At 44.7% G+C, this 19347-nt stretch overlaps 1 protein-coding gene across 1 annotated transcript in view; it reads right to left on the bottom strand.

The window, feature by feature from the left end:
- NQO1 (NAD(P)H quinone dehydrogenase 1) overlaps window positions 1–14860 on the bottom strand; it is a 285385-nt gene extending 270525 nt beyond the window's left edge. The window contains exon 1 of the mRNA XM_078669163.1: window positions 14638–14860. Within this exon, the coding sequence (XP_078525289.1) occupies window positions 14638–14845 (208 nt within the window). The 5' untranslated portion in view covers window positions 14846–14860. The remainder of the gene's footprint in view (window positions 1–14637) is intronic.
- Window positions 14861–19347: the final 4487 nt, after the last annotated feature.

Raw genomic sequence — 19347 nt, forward strand, 5'->3', positions numbered from 1 at the left:
ATATATATATATATATATATATATATACCCATGCAGCATCAAACGGACTGTCCTACTTAGCAGTACCTAATAACTATGACTGCACAAATCAATGCAACAATATATATGCCTTATGCATGGCCCAACAAGCAGGGGTAAAGATCATGTGTTGGAGACAGGAGTATACGTCACAAGTCAGAGATCAATGTAGCCTTAGCATTAGAAAAATTTATATACAAACAACAACAAGTTCCTTTAAGCAATCGAGTTGTGTTTTATCATTTTAGCCAGATGCAGTCCTGTTGACTAGATCAGGTCATTTTCACACAAGTGAATTATCATGAGGGCCTGCTTTAGGGCAGTTCGACTGATGACATGCACCGAGCTCGAGAGGCGCTGCCTTTTGAAATATCTAATGTAATTTAAACCACCACTGCTGAGGAGTTCCATGTGTGACCAGCAATTTTCAGGCAGTAATAAAAATGTCAAGGTAACTCTGGTGATTAATATACCTGCTGGAGAGATCTGAGGGCCCGATTCACAGAACTAACTTAAGACAAAATCCTAAACTTACTACTTTTGGTATTCACAGAAGTTAGGATTTTGTCTTAAGACAGACTTAAGACAGACTTAAGATAGGATTTTGTCTTAAGTCTGTCTTAAGACAAACGTAAGACAAAATCCTAACTTCTGTGAATACCAAAAGTAGTAAGTTTAGGATTTTGTCTTAAGTTAGTTCTGTGAATCGGGCCCTGAGTTGTATCTGGCTGCAGTTGTGACTTAACATAAAGTAACACAGAGAGATAATATGCCCGCTGCAATGCACGTGTAACATTCACATAACAAAACTGTATTTTTTTGTAGCTAGCTCAGTGGGTACTGCTTTTGTACAGATCCTTTTGTTACTTGCAGCTCCTAAGTTGCAAACCTTCTAATATAGAACAGTGAGCTATGAACTGGCATCAAAAAGCTGCATGCAAACTGTAAGGCATAGGTTTAGAACCATATGTTTTTTCACCAGTCTTTTGTTGATTTAAAGGGGCTTGTTTAGGTAGAAATAAATTCTTATTTATAAACACAACCCCAACAACAGTGTTACGTTTTGAATCCAGAGTTTGTGCTTTTCTAGACCAACTACGCTTAAAATATACTGCCTACCAATATGGATGATACTTTGCCGCAACACCTTGTAATCCTCGTTGCCCTATGTAACATTTCCTATACATTGAGTTACAAACATATGCCCTGATTATGAGTTTTGTGCAGAGGTCAGAATTACAAGTTGGATGTTAGTTAACACACTCCGTAATCTCTGGGTGCATTAAGTATCTCACCCTTCATTAAATTTCGGAAGTTCAGACCTGCTAGAATTTAACAGGAGAAAAGTATACGTTTGAGACAAGAGAACTGGGAATTGAGGAAAAAACTGCACCACTGTTGAAATACCATCAGCTTTGTCAAGACTGAAGGTGCTATGTCCAGACACGTGATTCCCACACGGGCCTTAAGGGAAGTAGGCAACCTATCGCCCAGAAAAACTAATTATGACAGTTGGACAGCACCCTTCAAAAGTTACACATTTGTTGCAAAAACAATTTAAGAACATACAGATAAACAGAATTGATAGTTTTCCCAAATATTCAGAAAGACACACAAAAGTAGTGACTTGAATTTTCTTTCTTTTATTCAATTTTTATTCTTTATTTTCTTTTTTTTGATAGTTGCGGATAGCCGACGCGTTTCGTCCGATGCCGGACTTCTTCAGGGCTTATAACACAATCTCTGGAATCAAGTTTCACTTCCGTCTTAGTAAGATTATCACGTAGTTTCTTTCATTAATGATTTATAGGTAAGATCTCAGATTCACGTCACAGTCGTTGTCGACAGGGAAAAGGTTGGCCCACAGAACAATCAAGGGGCTAGCGCATACAGGAACGTCAGGTTGTGGTCTTCTGGTTCCATTTATCTAATTAGCATTCGCAAAGGCCGAAATTCGCAAAATGCTAATTAGCTTGATACATATGGCCCTTAATCTCCCCCTGCCTAACAAAAATGAATGTGGACATCTGTAACGAAACAAGTGCTCATGTAAAACGCTCCGATACCCGATGTTTCAGGTCTAATTTGCGCTATATAAAAACTCAATAAAAAAACTAAAAAATAAACCATACCTCCATTTATCCTTTCACTCAGCCATCCAGTCTTTCTCTCACTCACTCATCTATCTATCCATCTATTCATCCATCTATCAATTTACTCATCCATACATCCTTTCATCCAGACATCTATCTACCCTACTTTTCACTCATACATCCATTGTTTTACGTATCCATTTTTACATACATCCTTTCACTCATCCATCTTTTTGCTCATCCATCCATATTTTCACTTCATCCACTCATTCACCCTTTTACACTCCCACTCATTTATCCTGTCACACATTCTTCCATCCACCTATCCTTTCTCTCATCATCAATCTATTCTTTCACTCCTCCAACCATTCACCCTTCCATCCATACATCCACCCTCTCTCCCTTTTACTCTCCCATTCTTAATCCATCCTTTCACTAACTCATTCCTCCATGCATCTATCCATCCACCATTTCATCCATCCATCCACCCATACGTCCTTTCACTCACTCATCCTCCCAAGTTCATTAGGAGCCTTTGTCTGCTAAGCTGTAGACAGAAGAGGCCCCTCAAGAATCCAAATCTCTCTGTAGCTGCTAAAGCAGGGTGGGGGCGACGACACCCCTGATGCAGAGGCTTAACTGCATACTTACCTCTTTGTCCACTAGTGCAATTGATGTCCACAGCTGGTTCCTTCCTCCTCTTGGGCCTCTATGGTGGATATTTTCTGTGCTCAGCTCCATAATTTTACAATTGCTCTCGGTGCTGGATGAATTGAGAGGCTTGGCTGATCAGAATTGAGAGGCTTGGCTGACGGTAAAAAACCGAGCGCCCTGATTTTATTAGACCTTTCAGCGGCGTTCGATACCGTCAGTCATGCGCTGCTACTGGAAAGGCTGAGTGACTTTGGCATCAAAGGCCGGGCTTTCGAGTGGTTGCAGTCCTTCCTGTCAGGAAGGACACAAAGAATACAACTCGGAGAAGAAATCTCCGCCGTGGGAGAAATAGAATGTGGGGTACCTCAGGGCTCGGCCCTATCCCCACTGCTGTTTAACCTATATCTGCAGCCTCTGATTGCCTCCCTGGCGAGTATGGGCTGCACAGTATATAACTATGCAGACGACACTCAGCTGCTGCTGAGTGTTGACAATACAAACACCGCCCAACTCCACACTCAGAATATTTTGAGACACACGGTCCAGTGGATGACAGGAAACCTCCTAAAAATCAATCCAGACAAGACTGAGGTCTTGGTTATTTCATCTACCACCTCACCATGGTGTGACCTCTACTGGCCCGCAGAGTTAGGTCCAGCCCCAAAACCCAGTTTGAACGTGAAGAGCCTGGGGATCAAACTGGATTGTGACCTCTCTATGGTCAGCCAAATCTCTTCAGTGGTGGGCAGCTGTACTAATATCATCCGACAGCTACGGAAATTAGTGCCTATCATTTCCCAATCTATGCTACGTTCCATCGTCGCAGCTACTGTGATTTCACGCATAGATTATGGAAATGCCCTCTACCTTGGCCTACCAAAAACCTTGATAAATAGGCTACAGGTGGTGATGAATGATGCCGCTCGTCTTATCTTCAGACAGCCAAGACACACTAAAGCATCCCCCCTGCTACAAAGCCTCCACTGGCTCCCTATTAAGGAGCGAGTGGAATTTAAAAATCTGTGCATCGCCCATAAAGCCATCTATGGCATGGCACCTGCTTACATCAAAGATCGCCTGGTAATGTATAGCCCAAAGAGAGCTCTTAGGTCCTCAGACTCTCAGCTATTAGTCTGCCCTCGGTACAAACTTGCCACCAAGGGCGGTAGAGCCTTTTCGGTGCTGGTTCCGCATTTATGGAACACACTACCTGAGCCACTACGAAAGGAAGGAAACCTCCTACGTTTCAGAAAGGGGCTGAAAACGCTGTTGTTCAGGAGAGCCCTGTGAGCCACGTAGGCCAGTGGATGCCCTCTGTACTGTCAAGGTTGTTGTTTACCATCGATTCCCGAGCGCTTAGAGGCCTGTAGGTGATTGAGCGCGCTATAAATCAAAAATAACAATAACAATAACAATAACAATAATTTTACAATTGTTACTGTAGCAACAGTGCTGTGCACACATACAGAATAAAACTACACAGTGTATGCGTACTCCAAACAAATTTAGGACAATATTCAATGTAGGTTTCTTGGTTTCTTTAATATGTCACAGCACAAAAACAGCCTGCTGTAAATGACAAAGATATTAATTTAGCTATTTTCAAAACCAAAACCAAAATAAAAAAATTGTCATTTACAAGACCAACAGCTCCAACTTTTCTAATGCGAGACCTATTGCATTTCCAATGCTTGTTTTCACTTGTGGTGTTTAACAAGTGTGAGCCCTTGACAAGTCATGCCCTGTGTGCACGCTTAGTGCTCAATCACATCTAAGGAGTTCTGCCCATTGAAGACCAAGGATTGGGTTGAAAACCTACCCCTTCATGTCGGCAATGCCCCTGAAAAGGAGGGGGGGCAACGTTGAGATAACCACAGGTTCATGTCTAACTCCCACCATTGCACTGATTAATCCTTTGAATTCCAAACCATACCATAACCAGGCAACCCCAGAAACTATTCACATGCTAGCATAATTAGCTCTCTATATTCAACTTACTAGATGCTTCTCTCAGCAAATGTTTCTCATAGTACTTGTACACATTGCGAAAGCCGATGACCAGTTTTCTACACTGGCTGCTATTCTCAGCTGAGTAGCTAGCTCCCTTTCTTCTTCTTTAGATCATCTCCTCTCTCTACATTAGCCTAAATATCTCCAAACATTGACTTGCCCATATTTTTTAATTTCTTGACATCTTCAGGTGTGAGCCTAGAATTATGCTATGCTTCTATATGGCAACCTATGCCCCATCTATAGGTTGGCTTCATCCTCTGATGGATATTCTCTTACCATTTGTGCAACCTTCCCATGTGCCATCTTTTCTTTGTTCCTGCAGAGCATTTATTTTGAAGTTCCTCTTTTCCTGCCTCATCCTTAACCGTCAATCTAATTTCTCAGTTTCCCATCTGATTTTCACTTTCTTTTTCCCTTCTGTGTCATTCTCAGCCCTCTTTGCCTTTCTGCCTATCCCTTCTGTCCCATGTATTAAACTGATGCTTTGTTTCTACCCAGTAAACGCTTCTGAGATCCCCGCACTTTGTGGTAGCCCCATCCTCCTTACTTTACCCTCTCTTTATCCTCTTCACATTGCCACCTCATGTTTCCCACTGCCTACCTGGCCTAATTAATGGGATCTCTATCATTTTCCCTAAATTTCCTAGCAATGCTCCTGAGACTGTTGTTGGCTTTTTACAAGTTAAAGCTCACTGTCTAAAACACACAAACTGTAATGGGATTAAAGCTTGCAATTTAATTAACCACTTGTAATCACTCGGGGTAGAATTCCAACCTACCATTCTTTTGCCCACCATGCAACCTCAGATTACACTCAGCCATATGCAAATCAGTCTCGACCCTGCTCCAATAGGAAGAGTCCAACCCAACCTGCAAACCTGGGTCCTCTCTGAACCATAATACAAGAGCCCTAGACCAGTTTCACCCTGATTGGGGCTCATCATTCGTGTGTATCTTGGTTCCAGTGGTAATCTGCAAATGGGACCCACATCCGGAGATACCCTTGGCAACTTCTTCACAAAACTTTTTTTTTTTAAATCAGCTTAGTTCCTTCCTGGTAAGTTTTGGGGTGATCCTTCAAGTGGGGGGCGAGAAAAAGGGGGTGGTCCAAAAACAAGTTTCAGAATGCATTTTCCCTAGACTTGTTTAGGCAGCACTTTCTCAATAAGTGCTCAGCTGAATTGCACCAAATTTGGCTGGATCCTAGATCTTGTCCGCAGATTGTGTTTTCTGTGATTTGGTATAAATCTGTTCAGTACTTTTTGAGAGATAAGGATTTTAAAATTTGTATATCTGGATGGCTGGGACTGTGGGACTCTTGTGAGAGTCCTTCAAACCTAATTAAAAAAAATAGAGGGTTCTGGTTGGCCCAGGGAGCTTTTTCGCCCTTGGGTCATTTCGATCGAGCGAGCGCTCTGACTGGCTGCCATCAACATGAGAAAAATGCTGCTGGCAACCCTGTGGGGGGACTCGGTGCCGCCCTTCCCATGGCCAAAATAAAAAAGAAATTGGCAGTTTTTTTCTGTGATCCCACTGGACTTCCATGGAATCGTGTCCACACAAAATGGTAGCCCACAATTGATTTACTAATCTGGGGAGAGGGGTATAAGTGGGCCTCCCAACCTAAGGTCATTTTGGGTACCAGGGATCCCACACCCCGGGGCAGAAATTTGGTCAAATGGGTAGAGGAGGCTGCACCCCCCCAGGACTCCATCACTCGGGTCCATTTTTTTGGGGGGGAGAGAGAATGGCCTCATGGCCACCGTCTTGTGTCTTTAAAGGCTCTGAGGACAGCATCAACAGGGACCATATGGTTCACAAAGAAAACAGAGAAGGGGCTGCGAGGCCCCCCTCCCTGAGCGTTAAAAAGCCCAGGGGACGCAATCCTGCAGTGCTGGTTCAGTTACTGTGTCCCAGGGAGCCCACCCCCAAGACACAGTAGTTTCCCTGCTTGCACTAGCTCGGGAAGGGAAAGGTTTTTGCGTTCACTTGGTGGGAGCATTTTTAAATCTCCCGCCAAATGGAGCAAACATGCCTTCCCTGCCTGCAGCAGTGGGGGCAGTGAAAATAAGTTTGCTGGCAGGAGAATTAAACATGCTCCCAGCAGCTGGGAACATACTTCCTTTCTGTCTCTGGCAGGGAATCACAACAGATATTGCTCCCGCCCAGAGGGAACATGCATAATTAACTGCTCCCTCTGGACTGGAGCAATGCCAGCCCCCCTCATCACAATGCGGGGAGCTGACTGGGACAGCCGGGACCATGAGGCTACCCCACAGCCCCCAACTTGCGCTTTGTGGGGGCCTCAGGTGAGCATAGGGGCACTCACCTGTGGTCCCGAGTATGGAGTTCCAGGGGCCCAAAAAGTGTCAGGGAGGGGGGCCACACAGTCACTCACCTTTTTCATTGGTTTTGGTCTCAGGGGACAGGTCCCCGGGGCTAATAAGGCCTTTTTATTGGAACTTGACTTCAGGAATGAGGTCCGAAGAAGGCTCTAGGAGGGGGGTGCATGCCCCCTCCCCTTTTTTAAATGCATTTGGCCTCTGGAATATGGTCCCTAAGGCCGTATAAGGCGCTGGTAGAGGGACAACATGCCCATTTCCCTTTAGAATTTTGCTCTGGAGGATTGGATCCCCGCAGCCTAATAAGTCTCGGCAGAGTGGAGCAAGCTGGCCCCACTCCCCTTTAAAAAAACATAATGCCCTGGGGAATGGGGTTCCCATGGCTTGAACGCCAACTGTATGCCACACCAACCTGTGGGGGGAGGTTGGCTGCCTGCAGGAGGGTTAGCCACAGGCACTGTGGCCAAACCCTCCCACCACGCACGGCCAAAGGTTGTGCGCAGCGTGGGGTTGGCTGCCTGCAAGGGGAGTAGGGCACCGGGCCTGGCCGCAGGACCCCCGCCACATGTGACCAAAGGCTTTGTGCAGCATGAGGTTGGCTGCCTCTTGGGAGATGGTTTCATGCCAGGCCTGGCAGCCCACCCCTGGCATGCACGACCAAAGGCCATGCACGGCAAGGGGGGTGGCTTTATGTATGGTAACAAAATATTACTTTATGTTAAAAAAATTCACTGAAAAAATAGAGGCTAAAATGATGTTATAGTTAAGTTAATATGTCAGTGCCAGTATAATGTTTTGAAATTTAAAAAATCTGAAATTTACCAGTTCAATCAATCAATCAATCAACAGAATTTGTATAGCGCGCTACTCACTCGTTAGGGTCTCAAGGCGCTGAGGGGGGGGGTCGCTACTGCTGGAACAGCCAGGTCTTGAGTTGTTTCCTGAAAGAGAGATGGTGCAGGGTCAGCTGTAGGTGGGTGGGAAGGGAGTTCCATGTCTTGGCTGCCAGGTAGGAGAAGGATCTTCCTCCGACGGTGGATTTGCGGATTCGTGGGACGGAGGCGAGGGCGAGGCTGGCGGAACAGAGCTGGAAGGTGGGTGTGTAGAATGTGAGTCGGCTGTTGAGGTACTTCGGGCCCGTGTCGTGGAGAGCCTTGTGTGCGTGGGTGAGGAGTCTGAACGTGATCCTCTTGTTGACGGGGAGCCAGTGCAGGTCTTTCAGGTGGGCAGAGATGTGGCTGTGGCGAGGGATGTCCAGGATGAGTTGTGCTGAGGTGTTCTGAATGCGCTGGAGTCTTTTCTGGAGTGTGGCTGTGGTTCCAGCGTAGAGGGTGTTCCCGTAGTCCAGATGGCTGGTGACGAGGGCCTGGGTGACCGTCTTCCTGGTTTCGGTGGGGATCCATCGGAAGATCCTCTGGAGCATGCGCAGGGTGTTGAAGCAGGATGATGAGATGGAGTTGACTTGCTTGGTCATCGTGAGGGAGGAGTCCAGGATGAAGCCCATGTTGCGTGCGTGGTCCGTTGGCTTGGGTGCGGTGCCCAGGGCAGGGGGCCACCAGGAGTCGTCCCAGGCGGAGGGAGATGGCCCGAGGATGAGGACTTCCGTCTTGTCTGAGTTCAGTTTCAGACGGCTGATCTTCATCCATTCCGCAACGTCTTTCATTCCTTCTTGGAGGTTGGCTTTGGCGGAGGCGGGGTCGTTGGTGAGGGAGAGGATCAGCTGGGTGTCGTCGGCGTAGGAGATGATGTTGAGGTTGTTTTGGTGTGCGATGGCTGCGAGAGGGCTCATGTAGACGTTGAAGAGGGTGGGGCTGAGTGCGGAACGCCACAGATGACTTCGGTGGCCGAGGAGCAGAACGGGGGGAGGTGGACTCTCTGGGTTCCTTCGTCGAGGTACGAGATGATCCACTCCAGGGCCGCTCCTTGGATTCCGGTGTTGCTGAGGCGCAGTATCAGGGTACGGTGGCATACGGTGTCGAAGGCTGCTGAGAGGTCCAGGAGGATGAGGGCAGCAGTTTCTCCGTTGTCGAGCAGGGACCTGATGTCGTCGGTGGCTGCGATGAGGGCGGTCTCGGTGCTGTGGTTTGCTCGGAACCCGGACTGTGAGGGGTCGAGGGATCCGTTGGTCTCGAGGAAGGCGGAGAGTTGTCTGTTGACGGTCTTCTCGATGACTTTGGCTGGAAAGGGGAGGAGCGAGATGGGGCGGAAGTTCTTGAGGTCCGTGGGGTCCGCGGTGGGTTTCTTCAGGAGGGCGCTCAGCTCGGCATGTTTCCAACTCTCCGGGAAGGTGGCGGATGCGAAGGAGCTGTTGATGATGTTCCGGAGTTGGGGTGCGATGATGGAGTGGTATGGATGTGGTGTGGGCAAGGGTCAGTAGGGGAGCCGGAGTGGATGGTGTTCATCAGGCGGGTGGTGTCTTTAGTGCTGACCAGGGTCCAGGTGCAGAGGGTGGTGGTGGGTGGCATAGGTTCGGTGGTTGGGTCCGTGGTCTGCGCACCGAAGCTGTTATGTATGTCGGCGATCTTGCGGTGGAAGAACGAGGCGAGTGAGTTGCAGAGGTCTTGGGAGGGTGTGATGTCGTTGTTGCAGGTGCTGGGGTTGGAGAGCTCTTTAACGATGCTGAAGAGTTCCTTGCTGTTGTGGGTGTTGTTGTCCAGTCGTTCTTTGAATGTTGTCTTCTTGGTGGTGCGGATCAGCTGGTGGTGTTTGCGGGTGGCGTTCTTGAGGGCAGTCATGTGTTCTGCTGTCTGGTCCTGGCGCCAGGCTTTCTCGAGGGTGCGCCAGGTTTTCTTGGAGTTTTTGAGTTCGTTGGTAAACCACGAGGCTTTCCTGCTGCCGGTTCTGCTGGGAGGATTCTTCAGTGGTGCGAGTTCGTCGGCGCAGTAGATGAGCCACTGTGTGAGGTTGCGGGCTGCTTCGTTGGGGTCCGTCTTGTTGGTGGGAGGGTTCTGGCTGAGGGTGGTGGTGAGCTGGTCGGGGTGATCTTGCTCCAGCTTCTGCGGGGAACCTGTTGTGGGTGGTGGTGGGTCATGGTTTTCCTGAAGCTGAAGTGAACGCAGGTGTGGTCTGTCCAGTGTAGTCCGGTTGCGTGGCTGAAGGAGATGTGCTTGCTGGAGGAGAAGATGGGGTCGAGCGTGTGGCCGGCGTAGTGGGTGGGGGTGTTCACCAGTTGCTTGAGTCAGAGGTTGGCGAGGTTATCCAGCAGGGCAGCGGTGTTGCAGTCCTTGTTGTTCTCCAGGTGGAAGTTGAGGTCCCCTAGGAGGATGTAGTCTGTGGAGGTGAGGGTGTGCGGACTGACGAAGTCAGCGATGGCTTCGCTGAATTGTGTGCATGGTCCCGGGGGTCTGTAGATGAGGGTGCCTCTGAGGGTGGTCTTGGGGTCGGTGTGTATCTGGAAGTGAAGGTGCTCGGCGGCAGTGAGGGTGTCGTCGGAGTTGGTCATGATGCGGATGGTGTTTCTGTTGACGATGGCGATGCCTCCTCCGGTTTGGTTGACGCGGTCCCTCCAGGTGATCTTGTAGCCATCCGGGATGGCTATGGCGATGTCGGGGGCTGAGGAGGCGTTCATCCATGTTTCTGTGAGGAAGGCGACGTCTGGTGATGTTGAGTCGAGGAGGTTCCAGAGTTCGACGGAGATCATTTATGACATCATGATAACTTTTCAAATGATATCACTGATAACATCATACAATGAGTGCGTTTGTTTTATAGTTTACATGGCGGCATGTACCTACCATATTACTGCTCTACCTAGGTTTGGACAGCCTGTGTCCAGCTAACAGGTGTACGTTTTTACAAAACACATATGCTTCTTAATGCATCATAGGTGTGTAGGGATATTGAACACTTTATAAATCTTTGCATTAAGGAGTAACTGTGTGCAAGTTGACGACTTGTGTCCAGTATCTTCCACACAGGTTTTTTGGTTCTACAGAAATGTTTTCCAACACGGCAAAGATTGTATGCAGTAGATACTAGCATTGTAAGCAGCCTTGAGTATTTAAACAGAATCGTCTAAGCATGACAATTTCTACATAAGATAGAAGACTGTGTGTACCAGATACTAACCTATGTACAAGTGCTTGATTAACTTCAGAAGATGTGCTTTCTGTAAAGTAATCACCACAGAATGAAGGTTGGAGGTTGTATGACAATTAGCACTGTCAGACCTTGGGTTTTTAATGAACATGGTCTCTTTGTATAGGCTTTGCATAGAGGGAACACTGTTCTTATTAGATACTTTTTAATGCTTTGTGATGTAATGTTCACGAGAGTGTTACTGTCTGCAAACTGTGGTACAGAGTAAACCTGGGCGGAGTTCGCGGAGTTCCGCTACGTGGAATTCCGCAAAGTGACCAAAAAATCTGCAGCGCTACACAGAGTTCTGTAAGCGGCGGCGTGCGCTTGGTATTGACTGTTTGCATTGATTTTCCACGCCCGGTGTTTGTCCTGCGCTGGAAAATCAATGTGAACAGCATCATGCGCAGCGCATGAAGGTGCTGCTTCTATTCTGCTGCTCGAGTAGATTTTCTCCCTGAGGGGCAACTTACTCAACGCAAAGAGAATGTTTCTCAACGTGAGTGGTCGGGACCACCTGGGACCACCCGCATTGAGAAATACGACTGCACGCATTGAGAAATCTCACCTGGAGGTGTATTTTTCTCGCTTGTGATCACCAACGTGGCGTTGGGGAGCAGGAGTAACTCTGCAAGCAGAGCGGAGTTTACCGCCAGGGCTTAGTAAAGACTAAACTATTCATAGAGTAAACACTGTTTATAGTACCCACTTTTACTACTCATATCCACTTCTTTCTCACTGTAGGTTTGATGAATGTGAGGGGTTTGACACAGGTAAAGGCTGTCCGTAGTAGGGCATTAGTTATGTAACAGAAGTTAAGTATCTGGTGAAACTTGGTTTTCTCTGCACAGTTTTACACAGATTGAGCACCATGGGTTCAGAAGGGGGATGGGAACGATGGAGCAGTGTGTGAACCTGGAACTTATAATCGGCAAGTACACAAAGGTTAAAGGGGACAACTTATTTTTGTGTTTTGCCGATTTGAGTTCGGCATTTGATCTGGTGGAACACTCGCTCCTATGGCCGATTTTGCTAGAAATGGGTGCCCCGACTGAAATTATCCACCTCCTGGCCAGACTGTATGAAAACTTGTTCTGTAAAGTTAGATTTGGATCTGCGGGGGAATGTACACCTTTATTTAAAATTAATAGAGGCATTCGACAAGGATGTGTTCTTGCCCCACTTTTATTTTCATTATTTATAAATCATATAGATCAAATTTTAAGAGCCGTCCAAGCAGATGCCCCTATTATAAATGGTAACCCCATTCCAATTCTTTTATACGCGGATGACGCGGTCCTTCTCTCTCGGACCCAAAATGGCCTGCAAAGCCTAATAAATAAGTTCCATACTTTCACTGAGAGTAGAAAGCTGATAATTAATAAAGGGAAAACTGTTGTAATGACTTGTGGCAAGTAGACAAGAAAGAGCTGGACCTTTTATTTAGATGGGGAGAAATTGGAATCTGTAAAGAAATTCTGTTACCTGGGCATTCATTACATTCTCAGGAGACGGGAGGTGGATTAACGAACAAGAGAGTGTACGTTTTAAAATGATAAGAAATATTAATGGTGTTTTTAGATTTGCAGCTAAATTAGGGGGCATTAGAATTCAAGAGATGGTGTCTATATACAATTCTAGGTGTATATCATCAGCCCTGTATGGGGCAGGGATTTGGGGATATCACACACAGAGTGGCAACCAAATACAGCAGGAGGAAAATGCCTTCCTGAAACGATTGCTTTGTGCCCCGACTGCGGCTTCAAATGAATTAATACATAGGGAAGTGGGACTAGAACACGTTAAGGATTTAATAGACCTGCGCCCTTTGGCCCTATGGCGATCAATCTGGTCCAAAGATGAAACAAAATTTACACAGGATGTGATTAACGATTGTTTGAAACTTGACCACCGTTTAAAAATACCATGGTTGTGTCATATCCGGTGTTGGTACAAGACTCTTTTTGAACATGATATCTTTGGAGAACCCACAATGGGGATAAGCTTATCAAAAAAGGAGCTTAAAGTCACTTTGTTGAAACACACTAAAAGTACCAGAATGATCAAATATGTAAAACAAAGCACGTTTAACTCCTATTTAGATTACAATGGTAATGAAGGTTTTCAACTGTATTTAAGTGTAGTTACTAAAAATTCCCATCGCTTTGTACTATCACGTTTACGCCTAGGAATTGTGCACCATCTAGTGGCATTTCCACTAATTAAGAAACCTGGAATATGCCTATGCCCCTGCGATGGTATTTCTAAGCAGAGTAGCTGCCATTTTATGTTGTTTTGCAAATTTTATACTTCTTATAGAAAATCTTATTTGAAACCCATCTTTTTAAAATACAATACGCGCAATACTAGGGCAGCGATGTTATTGGTGTTTAATTTAGAGAACCCAGACATATGTTTTTATGTGGCTACATATATTTTAAAATGTATTTTTGCATGAAAATCAATCACTGTATGAATTTATCAAATGGCCCTGATTTTGAAGCCCTTTAGTTCTACAAGTCTGCACATGCATAATTAAATTGAATGTACCAATATGCACTTTAGTTTTGCTAGTTTGCACATGTATAATTAGTTGATTGTACTAATATGTACTTTCATATTGTTAGCTTGCACATGTGCAACTAATTGAATGTATTACAAATGCACTTTATCATTGCTAATTTGCACATGTACTGGAAAATGAGTTTTAATTGGTATACGATACTTCATTTTTGAAGCACTTTGGTTCTGCAAGTTTGCACATGCATAATTAAATTGAATGCACCAATATGCACTTTAGTTTTGCTAGTTTGCACATGTATAATTAGTTGATTGTACTAATATGTACTTTCATATTGTTAGTTTGCACATGTACAACTAATTGAATGTACTATAAATGCACTTTATCATTGCTAATTTGCACATGTGCTGGAAAATGAGTTTTAATTGGTATACGATACTCCAGAGCCGGATGTAATTCAATGATGTATATGTATTTTTTTATGAATTGTTGCTATATGGTTATATTCATATACCGAATAAAGCACTTTCAAACCGAGCACCAGGTGCTGTTGAGGTTACCCATCTTTCTATGATTGATTGTTAATGTGAATTCAGCTCCCATGAAGTGTATGGCATAGGGTCAATGCTGTACATTACACATTGTAGCTAAGGAATTTCTATGTGTGATTGCATTACTGATAGTATTATAACAGACAATGACACTGGATATTTGTTAAAGATTTTTTTTAAGTTTTTGGATTTGAAAACATGATTGCTTTTATGTTTCAGCGAAGACATTGTATTGTTCTTTAAAGAACAGAGCAAGGTTAAGGAAAGTACACCGCATATGCTAACCCTTGCACAGGTGCACAAGCGCACACGTGCAGAACTAACTGCAAACCTTACACAAATGGAAGTAGGGGTTAAGAAGTTCTCACCAGATTTCTCGGGGCCGATGCTCTGGGTGGGTGTTGCAGAGGGTCCGTTATGCCCCTGGTTCTCGGTGGGGGTCGCAGAGGGCCCGTTATGCCCGTGGTTCTCGGTGGGTGTCGCAGACGGTCTGTCGTTCCCTTGGCTGTCGGCGGGTTTGGCGGACAGCCTTTTGTGCCGCTGGTTCTCGGTCTGAGCGCTGCTGGCACAGCCCATTGCTCGCTCGTGAGGAACACCAGCCAAGCGGGAAGAGAAACGCAACCCGGCGAAGGAGCTGTGAGGTAAAAACAGGCTAAGCGTCCGGCTGCACGCGACTCCAGCTGACGGTGACACCTTGAGTGCCACGCGCTCTTTTTACCTCATGGAGACGCGTCTGCTTGACAGGTCGGTTGCCATAAGAACCCCTGCTCGGTACAGGTGGAGGCCGAGCGTCCCAGGCCCCGGCAGTACCGCCTGTCACTATGCACCTGGCATGCCACAGGCGCCGGAAGGCAGGGGATGGCAGGCGCGAGGACCTCATGGAGAAAGGACTGAATGCACCCGGAGACACAGGCGCCAGGTGAAATGAGAGACTGCCGCCAGAGACACAGACACGGGTCAGGGGGGAGGCAGCAGCCAGAGACACAGACACGGGTCAGGGGGGAGGCAGCAGCCAGAGACACAGGTGTAGAAGGTGGAACGCATCCAAAGATACAGGGTGAGAGGGCTTACAGCAGACAGAGGCAGTCACTGGATGAGAAGGGAGAGTTTAGCCAGAGACATAGACACAGCATGTCATAGTAAAAAACAACAATACAATGATAGTATTAAAAAAAATAATACAGTCATAATATTAATTTCAACAATTATACATATTTATGTATCTTAACAATATTAACAAAATAATATGTGAAAAGATGTAAGTAACAATAAACGTATATTAAGGATCTAGGGGTAAAGTAAAAAAAAAAGAAAAAGAAACGGAATTTGAAAAAAGCAATATACACACACGTGTGTGCTTGTGTGTGGACTTTTTTGGAACATATATACATATGTATATGTAGGTATTTAGGGCATTAGGAGTGGAGTAATCAAATACAAATAGAATTATGTATACAGATTTTTACTTTAATTCAAACACATTTGTCATCTTTTCTGTAAAGAAAAAAACTTACCATGCCTTTTCATTCTTTTCCTTGTGCAGCGTAAAACCTGGGAATATATTTTGTTTCAAAGACTTTCTACTCAATGAAGAACGTCTCCTTGCGTGTCTGCTTTTGTGTCAAGCAATGATTTGTCATTAAATATAATGGAGTTGCCCTGTGTCCCTTAGAAAGATTTACATTTCTTTTTAAAAATAACTTTTTTCCTAGAACACAGAGATAATTTCTCGACCCTTCATCACGGATGTTAAAAGTTCAACATCTTTCACAATTCTCTTTTGAATAATTGTGTTACCCAACAGAACTCTTTGTAGTATAAAAACAATCATTTGTTGGCAGATAGCTCGAAGAGCATCAGTCATGATGAATTTGCCTTTATGTAACTCATGAGATAACTCTAATAGCTCGATGAGTGTCATGCATGATGCTATTATTAGAGACAAACTGGATAGATAACAAAAACTACTTAGGTCTGTGCACATGTTTTGTGTTATGCTGTCATGGAAACTAATTATCAGCTAGAACAGTAAGGTGCTCAACAGGGGCACGTGCACGTTCCACACCGCTTCCAACACTAAATCTTGATTCAAACCCACAAGAATCCATTGTTTCACCCCTTCTACAGAGCCTAATGTCGAGAACCTAACCTGCATATTCTTTGAACTGAAAATGTTTTTCTCAGATGTGTCACATTGAGGATGCAGCTAAATCACAGATTTGAAGGTATGGGCAATGGGCTAAGCAGCGCAATCTCTGATGGGGCGAGCAATTTCTTGTTGCGGCCTCTTTATAACAACACTGTTCCAGCCAAATAACTAGATGCTCTGTCACATGCAAATGAAAATCGCTATGTGGTGAAAAGTTAATTACTTATGATGCAGAATCACTGTGTATTCACTGGTGTCCATCTCTTGATACCTCTATGACGGTGTGGACTAAAACTTAGTTAATGTAGCAAGACAAGAGAAAAAGGAAGAGGATCTTGTCTGGTGAGCTGCTTCAGCTGAAGATCACATTTGTTGGAGTCAGTTCTCAGGTGTCTGAACTGAAATGCCCCTGTAGATCCTAAGGCTAAGATGCACAAAAAACAAGAATAAAGCAACAGATTATACTAGACAACTAAACTCTGACTAGCTACTAACACACAATGTAATTTGTACAATGCTGTAGAGTGTCTGACAACTACCCCCTATGTGGCCCAAAAATCTCGTAGAACATGAGTTACTTGAATAGATGGCTCTTCCTTGCATAGCCACACTGCTGTATTCAGCTCTTTCCGCACGGCCGGAAGGTCTGGAGTTTCTTATGGTCTGTTACTTTCACAAACCGTGGATCATCTCACTGAGGTTTAACTGCCTAGTTTGTTTGTTAGCCAGGCAGATTATTACCTGGTTAGCATTTAATATTTCCAATAGTTTGCCAAAATGACCTTATTCATTGATGGTGGAGAAATTTCAAGGAGGGAGGTCTGTTGTTATGCTGCTACTGGTGTGTGTTTTTTCTTTCAGAAAGTCCAGAATCCACAACACAGCAGAAAAGAGAAGCTGTAGGGTACAGAGATGCATTAGAAGCTGGTGCAGACGATGAAGGAAGGAGTAACACTGCAGGTAAGTATCCTCCAGGCACAGCACTAAAACACAGGTCTGATTACTTCGAAAACTCAAAGCCAAGCATGGAGGCACAGTCATGGATGTGGTTTAAATAAGACCACACCAAAATGTCTGCTGCCATTCAATGGGATCTAAAAATCCAATGCAAACCTTGCAAGAACTTGGGCTGATCCTGAGGAAGAAATAGAACTGTAGGGGTGCTGATGAGAGGAGACATAACTGAGGGCTTATAGGGAATGGTGCCTAGAGCTGAGAGGGTCTGAAGGCTGATAAAGGGTTATGATTGGTGCCAAGTGGTCAGAGGAACCTCCACATAGGCCTTGAGAAGGCCCATTTGTCATTGGCACCAGATACCCAGTGCCTTGTTATTGAAGGGCCTTGGAGGACTGAGCCCTAGCGCGAGGGCACAAGGTTCATGCCGTGACATTGCTGTGTTGACAACAATTTTCACTTTGACCATGGTGGTGACAGCATCCCTCAGAGTCCACCATGCACAGTTGTTGCATGTTGTTGTTGCACGATTGAGAGCCAAGTGTGATTTAATAGTGCCAATACCATTTAAAGCCTAACCCTCACACCTGACATGGGACAATGTTTGACCCACCCTTAACGTATCGGAAAGCTGGCTCAGTTTCCAGCGATACGATGGACATTTGACGAAATATAAGATCACATTTGCCCAGTAAGCGGGTATTCTTAGCTGGAAGTTAACTAACCAGGCGAGCATGCTGATTTCAAGATGTCCCCTGACAGGAGTGAGGAGCTCAGCCATACACGCTCATTTCTCTGCAATGTGGATCTGGTAATCCTACTTTAAAAAATGAAATAAGCAAAAATTGCAAAAACAAAAATGCAAATAAGCAAATCTGGCTTTTTAAGCTACTAAATACTGACCTGGAACAACTCTGGAGCCATTTTTCTACATTATAAAAAAAGGATGTTTCTGGTAAGGCGCAAGAATGTAAAATGTGTATCCAAATTCATGTATCGTCTTACAAAAAATTCACGTAGACAAAAAATAAGAGAGAGGGCCCCACACAACAGGGGGACAGAGCGCAGTTTTAAACAGTAAAAATCAAATCTCCCTTTGGGAAGTCACCAAACCACATGTATGTCCTGCATTCACCCGTCAACCAACCGTTACTATTGTAACTCCAACTCCAGTACCACTACAGTACTATAAAGGACTCTAGGCTCAAAAGTTGTGTTCACAAATACCTTTTTTAATTGTAAATTTAGAGTCCTTACAATTTGTACACCAGCAATATTACAGTAATCACATTTTCTTGATTAAACCATTTAACAGAGATAACAACAAATATTGTTTAGAAAAAAGTCATACATTTAAAAACTCTCACAATGTGGTGCAAAACAATTTACACAGTAAAATAAAACAAAATTGTGAACGAAACAGGAAGAGACAAAAACAGGACAAAACCAATGATCTATTCAGCACTACTGACCCGTCCCAACATTATACATGATACTAGATCTCATCTAAAAATGACTGATGGTTTTGTGAACAATTTTATTTTACAGTATAACATTGTTTTGCGCAGCATTGCGAGAGTTTTTAACGCTAAGACCTTTTTCTAAACAATATTTGTTTTTAACTCCGTGAAATGGTATTAGCAAAAAAACATTATTACTGTGATATTGCCAATATACATTGTAAGGAATCTGAATTTACAATTAAAAAAAGTATTTGTGAGCACACCACCTTAGCCTAGTGTTTGTTTGTACTGTAGTGGTACTGACGTTGGAGTTACAGTAGTGTATGTCATACCAACCCCAATGGGATCTGCAGTAAAAATCAAATTTCCCAAAGAGGGATTTGAATTTACTGCAGAAAACAGACATATACAAACTATCCCAGTGTGCATTTTTCATGCATATACCACTTTTAGCCTAGAAGCGGTTTGTAGCGGCACACACATTTTAACACTGCCTTTCTAGGTCAGAAGAG

The sequence above is a fragment of the Lissotriton helveticus genome, chromosome 12 (assembly GCF_964261635.1).
Source record: "Lissotriton helveticus chromosome 12, aLisHel1.1, whole genome shotgun sequence".
NCBI classification, from domain to species: Eukaryota; Metazoa; Chordata; class Amphibia; order Caudata; family Salamandridae; genus Lissotriton; species Lissotriton helveticus.